Source organism: Grammomys surdaster, unplaced genomic scaffold, assembly GCF_004785775.1.
Source record: "Grammomys surdaster isolate TR1022 unplaced genomic scaffold, NIH_TR_1.0 334, whole genome shotgun sequence".
NCBI classification, from domain to species: Eukaryota; Metazoa; Chordata; class Mammalia; order Rodentia; family Muridae; genus Grammomys; species Grammomys surdaster.
Window position 1 is genome coordinate 3509992 of NW_021604753.1, and position 16886 is coordinate 3526877.

Consider the following 16886-nt stretch of genomic DNA (forward strand, 5'->3'; position numbering starts at 1 on the left):
GTCAGGCAGTTCTCAAAACATTAAATGACCACTTGGCCACTGCTAGCCATATACTTTGAAGTTAAAACCTACATATTCCTAGTTACAACAGAGTGGGGTTGGGGGTAGAGTTTGGGGTGGGAGTGGGGGCAGGGTGGGGATGAATTAGCAAGATTTGGTGTATCCATGCAAAGAACATAAATCAGTCTTAAGAAGAAAGTTCTGCTGGGAAGAGCTTCAGCTCGGGGCTCTTCACCTGGAGTTAATGGAAACACCAGTCCAAGGATGTGCTGTGCATATCCTCCTGGCCATGGCAAATTCTGGAAGCAGCTACTACCATGAGGGGTTGGGGCACTCCTCAAGTAACTGCTGCCCCATGCTGGTCACCACTGCAATTTCCTCCCTGACCAGGTGGCCTAAGCTCTGCCCTAGGAAGCTGCCATGAGGTGGCAAGAGCCACCTCAGAAGATAAACAGAATTTGTAACTGCTTAGCCAAGCAGACAAAAACAAACAAAAACCCAAACACTTCAGAGTGGCTAGTCGCTAGCCCCTCAGCCTGGGTAATATATACAGCCCCTCTTACTATTTCCCCCAAGAAGAGTGAGGTACACTTCCATCAGATATAAGCAAATTTAGAGTCACACTTGCCTGTGCATCACCTGGGATACAGACAAAAGGGAAGAAGTGTTCCAATCAAGTGAGGCCTGAGAGTTGCCTACCCCTACTTGAATTGGTGAGAATTCCCACAGTCAACAGCCTGTCGTTTCAGAAGGTGAAGGTAACAAGGGCCTAGAAGGTAGCGTGAATGATGGAGAGTAAGGAGACCTTACTCGGTTTCTGCAAAGCTGACACAGGTGGTGGGGGTTGGGAAGTATAGTTTGTAACCCGAAGTCACCCTAACTATCTATGGCCAGGGTACTCCTACTTGGGAGACACATGTCAGTTTGGTAACTGAAGTTAGGTGCTGGTGCTGCTGACGATCTGGGTCCTGGTGCTCTTGTGTTTCCTAGGCAGACTAACCCCCCCACCCCCCATGCCTGGGGTCCTAGATAGGATATCCTTGTCTTCATGGTGTTCAGATAGAAGCAAGTGCAGTTCACTTGACAAACACTGAATGAAGCCATTGCTGGCACTGAGCCAGGGTGGTGAACAGAACAGTTCTACACAGTGACATTCTCCACGGGGCAAAGGAACCAGATCCCAGCACACAAACTGAATCCTACAGAGAAAATAAACCAGGGCAATGTGATAAGGGAAGGGTGTGGCCCTCAGCAGGGTGATAACAAAAGGCCTTTGGAGAACAGAGCCCACACACTGGGGTTGGGCCATCCCTGGGAGGTGGGTACCCAAGACCTAGATAAGGCAGGCAGTGTGGAAGGCTGAGGCAGGGCAGACTCTGGCACAGCACTGGTTCTCCAGGTATACACTGGAGCCTGAGAACAGTAAGATACCCTTCTTTCTGTATTCTCTCAAGGTGAGCTTCCAGAGGTCAAGGGTAGGGTACCCCTTAAGCAGACTAGTGCAGAAGCACCAGGCAGGCCTGACTGTATGCCAGGCAGTAAGATCTCAAAAGTGTAAAGCCATTATTTTCTTTTTTTAAAAACAGAGTTAATGTCCACAGACAGCTATGCTTTTGATGTTATGTTGATATGTGATAGATTAAGTATCAAGAGTGGGATGGAGAATCACATGTATAATCACATGCATGGCATAGAACTCTTTATGTGATATATGCAAAGACATATATATATGTATACATACACACATCATACATACATACATACAAGTAAATATTTCTAGAAGGACATGCAAGAAACTGTTCACATATTCTGTAGCAAAAGGGATTTCTTTACATTCTTACATTCTATCAAATCTTGTTGGATTAAAAAATTGTATACTCATGGTATACATAAAATAAAGAAATCAAATCATGGGTAAAAGCAGACTAAATCAGAGGTAGACAAAGTGTTGGATTTGGGCAGGCTGCCATGGTTTTTTGTTGGTCTAACACCAGTAATCACTTTTGAGAATATTTCATACTTGTAATTCAAGTCTGAGCCCTGAACGTGGAAGTGTTACGAGCAGAGGAGAGCCTGGACAGTTTTCTAAGTTTTATAATCAAGAGAAGAGACTCATTCACCCCCCCTCCCCCCAACCCATGGGATCTTCTGCATATGGATGTACTTAGGACTGTGTTAGAGCAGAAAGGAAGTTGCTTTTCTTAAGAAGCAGCTCTATCAGCCCTTGAACTTTCCACTGAGTCTCCCTTTTGGAGGGAGGGCAGGAAGGCTGGATACAGGGCTGCAGAAGCGGGAGGAGCTGCTCCCAGAGGGAAGAAGCAGAAGGCCTGTGGGCACTGGGACTTCCTCACGGTTTCCCTCCTCGGGGACCACATGCACTATTTCCTAGTCATCTTAAATGAAAGAAGAAATTTCTCCCTCAACTCTCATCACTAATTGGTCAAGTATTTCCAAGAAATTTCCAAGAAACATTTTAGTCTTGATTCTGAGAAGTTTCTTCACAAACCTAAGAAATGTCTGGAAAACCAAACCAAGTGATGGAACAAAGAAGGGAAAGCCAAGACTGCGTGTTGGGCGTATGCGTGGTCTATGAAACCAGTGTTTCCAACAGCCGGGATTCTGAGAGGAAGGCCTCCAGCAGGCTCAGAAGAAAAGCATCCTGAGCCCCAGCAGGAGGTCCGGCTTACCTGGCACCTTGTCTACAGACGCAAACACAGAGCGCTGCACTGTGGGGTCACTGCTGCCTCGGCGGCACTGCTCATAGAAACGGAAAGGCAGGTGCTGGGAGGTGGAGCAGAGTCCAAATCCCAGGACTTCCGTTGTCGGCTGGATTGGGAGGTCCAGAAGGGCTGGAAGCAAACAGCACCATAGTCTGTACTTAGCACTCATAATGGGGACAGGAAGTTTGCTATAACTGGGCAACAGGCTAGAGTGACACCAGCCTTGACAGTATGACCCTTGGGGAAGCCAAACAGAGCTGGAGGCGGGAGACTGGCAGGATGCCAGAGTCTCTAGGGAAGTTCAAAACACAACTACAAATAGGAGGCTCAGGCCAAGAAGTCAGGGTACTAAGTTTGGCTCCTTGGCTAAAACAAATGCTAGGCCAATTTGTAATTGAAATTTGTAGAAAAGACCCTTCCCAAAGGCTTGACTTTGCATGCACTTTCAGATTCTAGGGCAAGTGAAGCTAATTTTGCCTCCAAAGTTTGTGCACAGCCATACATGGACAGACAGACAAAATATACAAATGAGTGATCTGTCAGTATCTGCAGGACTCTTCCGCAAAGACACCAAAATCTGTAATTAAGTCCCTTATAAAGAACAGCATTATATCTGTACATGACACATATATATCCTGTCTACTGCTAATCATTTCTAGATGACTTATATTTAATATGATCAAATACTATAGAAGGAGTTCCTATACTGTTTAGGGGGTAATCACAGAGAAAAAGCCAGAATAGGTTCAATAAAGATACAGATTTTTCACAGTTGTGTATGTGTGTATGTGTGCTCGTGTGTGCTCATGTGCATATGTATGGAGGTCAGAGGTCAATGCTGACCATCGTCCTTGAATGCTACCCAACTTTAAAAAGGTTTTCCTATATCTATTTTGTGTATCTGTGTGCATGTACATGTACTATACAGGCATCCTTGTGTGGCATGGCAAATATGTGGAGGTCAGAGGACAACTTGTAAGTCAGTTCTCTGTGTCCACCAAATCGGTTCTAGGGATTGAACTCAGGTCATCAGTCTTGGTGGTCAGCACCTTTACTGTCTGAGTTATCTTGCAGGCCCTGTATCTTACTTTTTGACACAGAGCGTCTTATTTAACCTCAAGCTCAACAGTTGGGCTAACCTAGCCAGATAATGAGCCCTACAGGTTCTCTGTGGTCATCCCGCCAAGGGCTGAGGTTAGAGCTGCATGCTGCCATGCCTTGCTTGTGCATGGATGCTGGGGAGTCTAAACTCAAAACCTCACGGTTGTGCAGCAAGCATTTGACTGACTGAGCCGCTGTCCCAGCCCAGTTCTGATCTTTTAATATCTGAGTGGTGGAATCTTGCTATAGATGCTTATGAGAATCTGTGTGCAGGAAGCATATGTTTGTATTTATGAGTGTGTGTTTACATGTCATAGCTGTCATCTTCCCTTAAACAACTCTTGTGATATATTAGTTCAAAGTGGCTTTTCAAAATCAATTTAAGAAGTATCCAAGGCGTTCATGCTAGCAGCCACTTTACAGTGCAGTCCTCAATTTTCAAATGAAATACCTGGCCTTCATGCCAGCAGTGAGAAACTGCTTCACATTACAGGGGAAAGTCTGGGAATAAATCTTGAAAGGAAGGGCTGAATGATTTAAATCACTCTGCACATTACAAAGTACTCCTGTAATGATTCCACAGGCCAGGCTTCAGCTAACTGAGAAACAAGAAGGGCAAACAACTCTGGTGCATATCATGGAGGCACACACAGCATGGAGCTGGGAGTCAGAAATGAAGTGCGCCGGAGAGCTTATTCTTCCTTTGTTGCTTGAGAGAATGTTTCTCTTCACAGTGGGCTGGACATCCCCCTGGCACCACGAGAGAAGGGCTGTTTGGGCCTGAGCTGAAGCACTACTTTTATTTATTTATTTGTTCAGTCTTTCTTCCTTCCTTCATTTGTATCTTTTGTGAGACAGGATCTCATGCAGCCCAGGCTGGTATTGAACTTACTATATAGTAGACGATGACCTTGAAAGGTGACCTTAAACTTAAGTCTTTTGTCTCCCCCTTCCAAGACTGGCATTATAGGCATTTGTCACTGTACTGGTGTTGATACAGTGTTTAAGAGCAAACCTAGGGCTTTGTGCATGCTAGGCCAACCACTCTAACAAACGAGCTGCAGCTCTAACCTGAGAATCTTAAAGGAAAGACAGGTTAGGACTCCCCTGCCTCACCCTGCCCCAGGACAATGCCTTGACTTCCATTTCATGACTTGAAGAAACAACATTATTTCAGGGTTTACCAAGAAAGCCTGGGTGATACAAACCCCACCATCCCTGTGAGGTGTGAATGACCCCTGAATTTAGTGTTGGGTGCTGGCTGCTCACCAAGAGATGATAAGGGAACAGAGAGAAGGGTGAGGAAAATTCTGCTAGGCTGGGACAACTCAGGGGCAGCCCCTGGCTAGCATGTGTGAGGCCCTGGGCTTCATCCCCAGAGCTGAAACAAACAAACAAAAAATCTGAGTAGGAAGCACTGCAAACTTGTTCTCTGTGAGACTAACACCGTCCCCCCCCCCCCCACACACACCCTGCCCACAATGGGAAGCTAAGGGCTGATCTAAAAGCTGTTTGCATACCTAAGATGGCAGAGGGCAGTCTGAATACTTTGTGACTATATCCTTGGGGGTTACATCATGAAGGGGGTTCCAGCTGTCTCTCACTGCCTACCTGCCTGTTTCTAGCCTCTTGTCTATTACAGAGGCCCCTTCTCTTCCATGCAGCCCTGGAAATTTTCTCCATTCCAAACACCTGGGAAGCTGGGACAGCCCCATTCTTTGAACCAAGGTGAATCCCTTGTCTTGGGACTTTCTGGGTCAATGTGAACTGGTGACAACCTGCGGTGGAGAGTCCCTGGGCTTGAGGTCACTCACCAGCTATCCTCTGCATCTTCATGCGCCTGGCCTGGATGCGGCCCTTGGCCAGGCGCTGCTTGGCAATAATGCAGCGGATATGATCAGAGAACACGAAGGTGGCCTGCAGGATAGGGAAGGGCTTAGAGTGTGGACTGGAGGCAGGCTTGTGAATGGTGATGTTCAGGGCACGGCTGTCATCCTCCACTCCTGTCACCTGCATGTCCTGCATAACAAGAAGGCAAAGGCGAAATGTTCATCAGGCTCAGGGGCTGATAGGTTAAGGGGTGTCAGTGGCTCATGTAGAAAGACACCAGTACTTTGAGTCTGTTTTTGTTCTGAAGGAGGCTAACTCTGGAAGATTTAAGGGTGATGCAGACCAGTCCAGGCCTGAAAGGCGAAGAGTCAGTGATGCTGAATGTATGGCTAATACTCCTTTCCAGGAGGACTTGAGATGCCTAACCACAGAGGCATGCCAGCCTCTTCAAGGGCCACCACTTTCACCACAGACAAATTCTAACAACTCTTCCTTCTGGGCAACCAGAGGCTACAACTCCAAAGCCTTGTTATCACCTGGTGTCGTGTTAAACACCACCTACTTGTTTCTCTTCAAAATGGGGTGTTGTTGGTATCCTTTGGTACATCTTTGAGGACAGTCCCTGAGAAAGGGCCATTAGGGCTGTTTGGCAGAGACTTCAGGCAAGCTGTACATGAAAGGGATAAAGACACTGACAAGGAGTGAGTGTGTAAGGACTGGTTCCCATAAAGCCTCTGGGTGGGTTCTGCATCAAGTCTGCACCCACAAAGGTTCAAGGGCACATGAGATAAAAGCATACCAGACAGAAGATGGACTCAAAGGTCAGCCATGCTAGAGGAGGTGGGAGCCACTGAAAAAGGCTCGGAAGGAAGGGGGCTTCTGTGCTCGGAGGCTCTCCCTTTGGAAAGAATGGCTGCATCAGAGGGCATCAGCAGATAAGATGAGCTATTGTGAATTTAAAGCAGGGAGCTGGTGCACAGTATCAGTCTGACAAATAGTAGCTACTGGAAGAGAACCAAAAGAGGAGGTGGGGTAGGGACGTGGAGCTTTCATTGTCTGACAAGACATACATTAACCCTCTGAGAGAGAAAAACACTTCCCTGACTTTATGTTCTACAGAAATTGGTATACCTTGATAATAAGATGCACAGGCCATCTACTGGGCAGTGTTTGACACTGGAGTATCTTTGGGGGAAAAAAGATCCTCCTATAGCCTCACTGAGAGACAAGAGGGTCTGGAAAGAGAGGAGTCTGGGAAGGAGAGGAGACAGGAGCACTGGCTTCATGTACAGGTGTTCCCCATGGAGAGTAGGGAACAATTTGGCTAGCCACTGCTCTGGCAAGGAGTTAAATCAGCCTAAGCAAGGTCTTCTGGGAACCAGAACAGTACAGCAAGGAATGGACTTCCTTGAAATAGGGAGAGGGGAGCCCCAGGCTGGGACAGGTTCATGGGAATTTAGGGACAGGGCACAGTGGAGCTAAGAAGTGGAATCTGCTCTCTACTCTGTGGGATCTTTGTTTCATTCCCTCTGCAGGTAGGCACTAGTCACCCATTACACTTATAAAACTCTAAGACAGAGCCCCAGCTGATATGTGGTGCTGTAGAGCCTTTTGTGCTTCAGAGGGTCAAGGAGGGAGTGCTCATGAACTCCTGTGGTGACAACGGTGTTAGAGGAAGTTGGCAGAAGCTATGAACTCTTAAAATAGCCAATTCCAGCTTCCTGGGTATCTGCCTAGGGAAATCCTGCCCAGGTGCATGAGGAAGTGGAACATCAGGCTTGCAGCAGTATGCTTGAAAAGTTGGGATCGTCAAGAACCCCAGCAGGCATGCATGTGCTAAAATGGCTAGACACACTCCAAGAGAGGCTAGGAGAAAAGCCAAGTCTACAGTATGGCCATGTGACAGCATAAGAATCCGTACATCCCCTCAAACACATGTACAGTTATCCCTTGGGCACTCCCTACCAAACTGGGAACCAAAAATCTGTAGATGTTCAAGTTCCTTACTTTAAATGGTGCAGTATCTGCATATAACCTACTCTATCTTCCTGTAGACTCTAAACCCACTCTAGATGGTGCATAAGACTTCATACCACATATATGCTGTATAAATAGCTATTTAGGGACTAAAGAGTAAAAAGAAAGTCTGTACATGTTTATGGCAGACATATTTCTTGGTGAAGTTTTGTTTGTTTCTGAGACAGTGTCACTACATAATCTTGGTTGGCCTGGGACTTGGTTTGTAGACCACATTTGCCTTAGACTCACAGGGATCTGCTCATTTCTGCCTCCCAAGTACTAGATTAAAGGTGTCTACTACCATACCTGGTCTGTTTCGTTTTCTGAGACAGGGTCTCATGTAGCTCAGGCTAGCCTCCAACTCCTTAGGTCACCAAGGCTGCCCTTAAACTTCTGATCATCTTGTTTCCACCTTCTAACTTCCAGAGTTATAGGCATGTATGATTATAGCCAGTTGTGTGTGCTGCTGGGAATAGAATCAAGGGCCTTGTACATGCTGGGTAAGCACTCCCTGTCAACTAAGCTACAACCCCAGCATGCTGTCCTCATTTCCATCCCCTTTTATTTTGAGACCAGGTCTTGCTACATGAACCTACCTGACTTGTCAGGAACCTATTAAATAGACTGGTCTGCCTTTGAATTTGTGAATGCCATCCTGATTCTACTGCCTGAATGCTGAGATCATGTACAACCATGTGGTCCTTCCCCATTGAGTTTGACTGACATTTCCATGGATAGATTAAAAAACAAAACCATACATGTAGTATTTGCACTTGGCAGTGAAGTAGATCTGGTAGGACCAGTCTGGCAATGGGTTTTCTCCTGTAGGGAAGGAGAGGTGTTAAGATTACAGTTTGGGTAAAGGGGACTTGGCTGTTCTCTGTACAGCACTCTGGCTTTGTGTGCATACTTCTTGTGCCATTACAAGTGAGTATAAAACTGACATTTTGGTATACATGTGTGCAGAGTACGAAAACAGGCTGGGGTTCTTAGACTCTCACCTGCAGAAGGCCAGCAAACTTGACCACTCCCCAGCCGAGTCTGGACACGTCAGGTTCCACCAGGCTCATCTGGTAAATGTCCACAGCCAAGAACCGCTGGACCATACCGCCATCCTTGGTGATGACTGTACATGCGATCAGGTCACTGTTATCTAGGAGGAGACAGCGGAGAGTGGAATAAGGCCTAGCTCAGCTGTCTAGCTTTCTTCACATATAGAACTTGGTTTGGATGCCTCTTCAGCCAATTTTGCTAGGAGAGTTTCTTTACCTCTTTTAGCATCACGATCAGTGTGTTGTCAAGGCAATCCTGATTGCTTTGAGACTGATACAAAGCACACAAACCATTAGCTATTGTATACACGCTATAGTGTGAAAATAGCTAACGACTGAGTTGGGGTATAGCTCAGGGGTAGAAGCACCTGGAATGGGGACTGGGGTTTATCTCCAGCAACAGAACCACTACCACCACCCAGCAGCCAATCCTAGGAGTATTTCAGTGTTTCTTTGGACCAAAGGTAGTTTACAGATACGATGATGAGTTTTGCTCATGTGAAGACAGGAAAACAAGATCCCCTGTTCCTTATAACAGCACCACAAGTCCTCAATTCAGTGTCTGGCAACTTAGAGCCCAGCACTGAACTAGGTGGAGTGTGACCATCGGCCAGGCACTTGAGCCCTCTGAACCGTGGCATGAGAACTGTGGAATGGAAAGAAGATCCCTTCTCTCAGAATATTTGGTACAGGAAACAGCTGCTAGGAAGGTACTCAGTATGAAATAGTGCACACAGGGCTCCTGAGCACATTCTAGGCCCCGTCTCCTGGTTGACATTTATACCCAAGCCAGTTTTACTTGGCACCTGCCCCAATGACTCTCAAGTCATCTGACAACACAAGCAAGCCATCAGTCACACCTGCCGTCCAGTCTGAGTTCCGCTCAGTGAAACCTCCTTTCGTTTATGTTTTCAATGAGATAGCAAACCAAGAAAAAACACAAATGTCCCAAATTGGGGGGAATAACTTGAGCCTAACTTTTTTCCTTCAGATGTAAAATGATAAACCCATATAACAACATTAAGCTAAACTAAGCTCTGAACAGTGGCTGTCTGTGAGGAGGGAATAGGAATGGAGTGGGGGCGGGGGAGCTGGAAGAGAGGACTGAAATTAATGGAAAATTTTCCATTTAAAAATCACTGCTTTTATTACATTTATTTAGTTATGTGTGTGCATGTACACTCATCTCACCGTGTGTGTTAAGGCCAGAGAATGACCTGAGGGAGTTAGTTCTTTCTTCCCACTATGTGGGCTCTGAGAGTCGATCACAGGCCCCTGTTTATTTTTGAGACACTATTTAGCAATCACCAACCTGGAATTTGCTTTGTAGACTAGGCTGGCCCCAAATTCACGGAGATGTACCAGCCTCTGCAGGCCTCTGCCTCCCAAAAGCTCAGATTAAAGGCATGGATTACCATGCCTGAGCATGTTTTTATTATATGTACCACAGTATTGCTTGAAATTACTTTCAAATGAGAGAGTTTTTAAAATGTGCTTTTGAAAAGTAACATCAACAACCATACAAAACTAAGGTGAAAATCATTGAGTCTGGAGATGTAGCTCAGCAGTAGAGTACTTGCCTAGCAAGCACAAGGTGGTAGGTTTGACTCCTGTTAGGACACATGCACATGAACTATGCTCATGGGAGGTTAAGTAAGGTTGTAGTTCAACAGCAGAGAGTTTGCTTAGTACGTGTGAGGTTCTATTCAGGTTTGGGTTTGATTACCACCCCTTGGGTGGAAGCCAAAACTATTTACAAGCTATGACGATGGGAAACATAACAATTTTAAATAAGAGGGTAGACCATTTAGTTTCATGATTTTGAGATGTGAGAAAAGTATCTCTACAGAGAATTATAGGTCTACTCACCCAGGGAAAGGAAACAAAGAGGATACATTCTAGTTCCAAACACAAATGGCAACAAACTTGGACTTGGGCATTGTCTGAAGGGCACTGCACCTCATACCCATGCCTGAGGACAAGAGGGGAAATCTCCCCCCTCCCTTTAGGCCACCATAAGATAATAGTTTCTGTGGGCTCTTAGAGATATAAGTTGCCTGATAACCTAGCTTCTGTGTCATTGTTTCCAGAATGTTCTCTCTGTTTTTTGTTTTTTTAAAAACAGGCTTTATGCGTCCATCTCCTCTTTGGAATAAGACACCCGGGACAGTCACATTTCCTGAAGCAAACATCAGCCCAAATGGATGAGACTGCCTGGTCTTGTTACCTATGGCAGGAATCTCTATTTTCATCCCAGCTCTTTGGTCAGGAATACATAACTCTTAGACAGAGTCTGGCTATATTCTAGGTCACAAATTCATTGTGTAGCCAAGTCTGTCCTCCACTTCAAGGTGATCTTTCTGCCTCCCAAGTGCTGGGGTTAAGGCCTGAGCCTCCAGGTCTGGCTTATATTTGACCCTAATTATTTTAATTTTTTTTGGTGCGCGCTCTCTCTCTCTCTCTCTCTCTCTCTCTCTCTCTCTCTCTCTCTCTCTGTGTGTGTGTGTGCGTATGTGTGTGTGCGCGCGCGTGCGCGCATGTGGATGCCAGGATCAAGCTTGGGTATCATTCTTCAAGAGATACCCACTTTGTTTCTGGAGTCAGAGTCTCTCACTGGGATCTGGTGTTCATAAATATGGCTGTCTGGCTGTCTGGCCAGCAAGTTCCAGGGATCCATCTGCCTCTGCCTCCTCAGGGCATAATTATATGCCACCCATACCCAGGGGATTGAACACTTGTCCTAATGTTTGCAGGGCAAGCACTTTACCATCTACCCAGTCCCCCAGACCTAGGATCTATAATTCCATACTGCATGGCTTTTTAGTTATCAAGAGGTGGAGTTTATCTCCTTTACTCAATATTTAAAATATTTCCTCAGTGAGAATCTTCTACATTTAAAAATGTGAACAAAGCCAGGCATTGTGGTGCACACCTTTAATCTTGGAGGCGATGGGGCGGAGGCAGGTGGATCTATGGATTCCAGGCCAGTCTGGTCTACAAAGTGAGTTCCAGGACAGCCAGGGCTACACAGAGAAACCCTGTGTCAAAAAGTAAAACAAAACAAAGCAACCCCCCCCCAACTGAACCACAATACTCAAAATCCAAAACAAAGAAACAAGCAAGCAAGCAAGCAAACAATGCCACAGACCCCCCCAAACCCTGCCTTCACATTTTCTCTCCCTGCCTTCTCCCTATCTCCCTCTTCTCCCTTCCCCCTCCTCTACCTTCAGGACCACACATCTTTTTCTACCCTTGCACTTGTGGAACAACTGGTCTGAAGGTCAAAGCTATCATGAAGCATGGTGACTTGGGGTTTTTGGCGTATGGTGGGGCCTGACTGCCCCACAGAGCTGAGCTATCTTAGGGGGTTCAGGGAAAAAGAACTATCACAGTCATCACAAAGAACGACAAGAAAAAAGGAAGGACAAACCCCAAAGTGGAGCAGCTCTCAGAGATGTCACTGAGATCTCAGAGTCCCATGAAGATGGTGGGGGTTCATAAGAAATAGAGTGCAGTGTGCAGCAGGTGAGAGAGCAGTGGGGACAGGTGAGGAGGGAAGGAAGTGGCTCAGAGACCTAACTACTGGGAGGAAAGCAAGCAAGCACTGGCTTGGAGTGATTTGCATGTGGGCCTCTCAGGTGTCACTTTAGGAAGCCTTTTCCCAGCTAGATTGCCCTAAGTGTGGGTTGTGGGCATTCCCATGTGGATGTGTCAGATTTGGGAGGCGCCTCGAGAGCTGATGAGTGGAAGCCTAGTTTGTCCAGAGTCTGAATCTTTTCTGAGAGTGGATGTGGAGTCTTCTGGGAGTCAGAAGCCAGGGCACCAGTGTGTTGAAGCGCTGTGATGGATGGGGCCTGTAGGAGGCATTCAGTGGCAGGCAGCCTTCCCTGCCCTAGGATAGATATGACAGCCTCAGGGGCTTCCCTGTATGGCTCTCTAGAGTGTTCAGTGCAGGTGACTCAGAGTCTTCCAGACACTCCAGCATGCCCTGTTCCAGATCTCAGTGCCAATCTCACTCTCCTGGACCCCTCTATGATTGTACAGCAGAGGGGCTGGACCTAGACCTCCCTTAAAGAAACACTGTGTTGTCCAGATGGCTCAGGGGGTATAGGTGCTGATGACCTGAATTCAACCCCTAGCACCAAAATAGTGGAAGAAGAGAACCATTTCTATACATTGTCCTCTGACCTCCTCTCACATGCTGTGACATATGTATATGTCACACACACACACACACACACCAATAACTGTAAACAATATAGGAACAAAATACTGAAGGAGCTAGGCATAACAGCATGCTCACCCCTGTGACCCCTGCCCCATGGGAAGCTGAAGCAAGAGGAGGATGAGGACAAGGTCAAGTTACGCTGGGTGACATTGTGTGTGTGAGAAAGAGCTGGGGCCACACTACTCAAAAACAAACCAACCACGAAGCCACTGCAGAAAACAACACACACGATTACCCATGTGATCTAAGTGGACAAGACGGACCATGTAATGGCAGTGAGGGACACAGATGAGGAAATGGGGACAGCTAGGGAACACAAAAAGGGTGCCCGCCCTCACAAGAAGCCAGAACAAAAGCAAAACAAGATACCATCTTCTACCCTTGGGCTGGCAGTAGGAAGAGAGTTTGATAGTATCAGGTGTTGCTGAGGACGCACAGACGATGGCATTCTCAAAGACTGCCAGGAGGAGAGCAAATGAACACTGCTGCTTTGAAGGGCAAATTAGCATTCTTCATTAAAACGGAAAGTTTCACATCCTATGACCCAGAAATTGCTATGTTCCCAAGAAAAACAGTCAGCTCCCCGAATGGGCCAAGAGCTGTGCCCAGGGATGCTGAGGGTCACATCTGCGTTTCTGAGGACCCAGATGTTTAGAAGTAAGTGAGAACTCCAGTAAAAGAGGCTCCTTTTACTCAGTGTGAAAATCTCAAGATCACGCTGGCATGGGGAAGAGCCAGCTGTGGGGTGATTTAGCTTACATGCAGTGTTCTAACTGTCTACTGGGAAACAGCTGCTATCACATACTAAAAAGTGACTAACTGGCTTGTGGCTGGTGCCTGTAGCCCACACATTGGTGGGGGTTGGGGTGAAGCAGGAGAATTAAGAGTTCAGAGTCAGACTGGGGTAGGTAGAAAAACCATTCTGTCAAAAGAAAGGAAGGAAGGAAGCAAAAGGAAAGAAAGGAAGAAAGATGAGGGAATAAGAAAGGAAGAAAAAGGAGAAAAGGAGAAAGGAAGGAGACTATGCATGAGGAGCTCCCATGTGTATTATGTATGTGTGCACATGTGTGTATGTGTAGGTCACAGGTTGATGCTGAATGCCTTCCTCAGTTTTCCACCTTTTTATGAGATGAGGTCTCTCCTGAACCTCGAGCTCACTGATGGCAGAGATGGCCTGGCTGCCGAGCTGCACGCATCTTCCAGTGCAACCACACTCGGACCCCAGCACGGAGGCTATAGGCCTTCCAGCACTACATGAATGCTGGGGATTCACACAGATGTTCAGACTGCAGGGTGAGCACTTCACTTGACTGAGTCATCTCCCCAGGTGCATGTTTTTTATTTCTTTTTTCTTTTCTTTTCATTTTTTCTTTTATACCATTTTAATTACATGCAAGTATTAAGGTCAGTTCTAGGTTGAGGAATTAGCAATACAATGTTTTTGATTTTTGAGACAGCATTTTATAGCTCTGGGTGACCTTGAACTCTAAATACTCCTCCTCAGCCTCTCAAGTGCTGGGATTATGGGTATGCTCTCCCATGTTCTGCCAAGCTTGCTCTTTTTATCAAAAAGGAAATTAAAAAATTAGGAGTCCTAACACAAACTCTGCCAATCTATGGGGGCGTGGCTCAGTTGTGGAGCTCCTGCCTAGCTTCCGTTGGGCCTCAGTTTCCATCATCAGTGCTACAAAACCAAAAAAGTCCAAACCAAGTCAAAAACCAGTGCCAGTCTGAGGCACCCTTCCTATGTACTAGAATGGACTGAAAGAGCGAGCCCTGACACAGATTTCTCCGTGGGCTATATTCTCCAAGAATGGCCACCTTACTTGTTCTTCTTACTTACAATGTGACTTGATTTTCCTATCAAAATCTACATTTTTTTTTTCCTCCTCAAACCTGAGGGCCAATAGAGGTACCAGTAAAGATGATGCTATCAAGTTACTGACATAAGGCCATCAGAATACACTGGCAAGCTCTCCATCAAGGTTCAGACCCACTGTCAGCCATCCTCGTCCCTCACTTGACCTGCCAATGCCCCCCCCCCCCTCGGCATCTAGCTGATGCCTTGTAGACAAGAGGTAAGCAAGCCCCACTGGACCCTGGGAAGACTAAACAGCTATGGGAAAATGAATGACTGCCATTGTGTTAAACTATTAAGCTACAAGAGAATTGGAATAGTGATTTATTTTAATTTTGTGCTATATCCAGTCCCTCTTAAAATTCTAAAAGAAGTGATCAAACCCAGGGCCTCACACATAATAGGTAACCACTCTTCCACTGAGCAGATGCCCAGGTCTGATAGTTTTAAGCAGGATGCAGGAAAAGCACAACCATTTCCAAATAGAAGTTTAAGATATGGGAAGTAGGCAGGGGGAAAAAAAAGTATAGGAGCCATCATATGAAGTACAGAATCAGGGCACTTGGGCTATTAGAAAGAGATTGGGGTTCAGCACTACAGAGCTGGGTTTAAACCTCAACACTGTCCAGTAACACTGAGACTTCTGGCAAGTTGCCTCCTACTGAGTCTTAGGTTTCCCACTAAGAAAAACAGACTTAAGGGGCTGGAGATGTGGATCATTTGAAAGACTGCTTGCCTAGCATGTAGGAAGTCCTAGTTTCGATCTCCAACACTGCATAAAACTTAGTGCAGTGATGTACACCTAGAATCTTAGTACTTAGGCAGGAGGACCAGAAGTTCTTAACTCCGTTAAGAGTTCAGCCAGCAGAGAGATGGCTCAGAGGTTAAGAGCACTCACTGGCTGCTCTTCCAGAGGTCTTGAGTTCAATTCCCAGCAATGGTGCCTCACAACCATCTGTAATGGGATCCAATGCCCTCCTCTGGTGTGTCTGAAGACAGCGGCTATATAGGCACACAGCCTGTATAGACTCTTGGTCTTTTCTGTGCCCATCCCCAGTCACATCATAACCAATCCCAATGAAATTCTGAAATTCTCTATGTCTTCCATCCTTGTTGAACTAGCCTCAAAGATGTAGGCCCTTGCATGTTGGATTCTCTGGTGGCCCTCCAAGAGACCTTGAATGGAAGGTAGTGATTGACTGAAAAAAGCATGTGGACACGGATTGGAGGAACACTCAAGTCTCCCAGTACTCCCACTGGAGACCTGAATTTCTCTGCCCAATGCTCTTTCCAGCTCCTGGGCTGCTGCTTTCTTCCACAGCTCCTCTCACAGGCAGTAGCTTGTTACTGAGTAATAAATGGTAAATGGGGCTGATTGACTTCAGCTGTATTTAAATGATCCTTTCCTAATAAAATATGGATGCCAGTACATAATTTAATTCTTGGCATTGGTAGCTCTGGCTACATTTAGAATCAAGGAAGTCCTTTTCAGCAGGATTTCTAGGCTAGTGGGATTCCAGGACACTCTGGAATTCTGCAATCTGTCACCCTGGATTGCAGGCCAAGATGGGCTCAGAGTAGCAATATAGTGTACATCTCCAAGTTGTTGGAACTTGGATGCGTTTTAGAAACACATCATTAATGAGAGGTCAGAAGGGGGCTGAGGTAGGAGTTCCCTGATTCTTTTGAGTAGACATCTGAAATTGCAAAACTGCAGGGCCTCAGCTAGCCTTTCTAGATGCTAGCACACCAAAAGGTCTCTGATTCTAAAGCCTGTCTGGTCTCCTTTGCATGTCCATCTAAGCTGACTCAAGTTTTCTGCAGGGCCCTATGGGCAGCACAAGGCAGGTAAAGACATGGAGGGTCATGGATGCTCACCGGGGTGGAGATACCATTCCATTCCCAGTTATGAATGTTCTCTAAAGCTCACATGCAGAATGGTCTAAAAGGGGACCTGTATCTTGAGAACTTCCACTCATGATAAAAGCCCTTGTATGCCAGGCCCCAAGCTGCTGCTTTGACACATTCCTGAACAGCAAAAAAAAAAAAAAAAAAAAAAAAAAAAAAAAAAAAAAAAA

At 46.2% G+C, this 16886-nt stretch overlaps 1 protein-coding gene across 2 annotated transcripts in view; it reads right to left on the reverse strand.

Annotated features, from left to right (window-relative positions):
- The window catches only part of Clec16a (C-type lectin domain containing 16A), a 197173-nt gene that overhangs the window by 44072 nt on the left and 136215 nt on the right, over window positions 1-16886 (reverse strand). For both annotated transcript variants that reach the window (XM_028778325.1, XM_028778326.1), the window contains exons 19-21: window positions 8672-8823; window positions 5636-5840; window positions 2688-2849 (exon numbers count right to left, since the gene is read on the reverse strand). In XM_028778325.1, the coding sequence (XP_028634158.1) occupies window positions 2688-2849; window positions 5636-5840; window positions 8672-8823 (519 nt within the window). The remainder of the gene's footprint in view (window positions 1-2687; window positions 2850-5635; window positions 5841-8671; window positions 8824-16886) is intronic.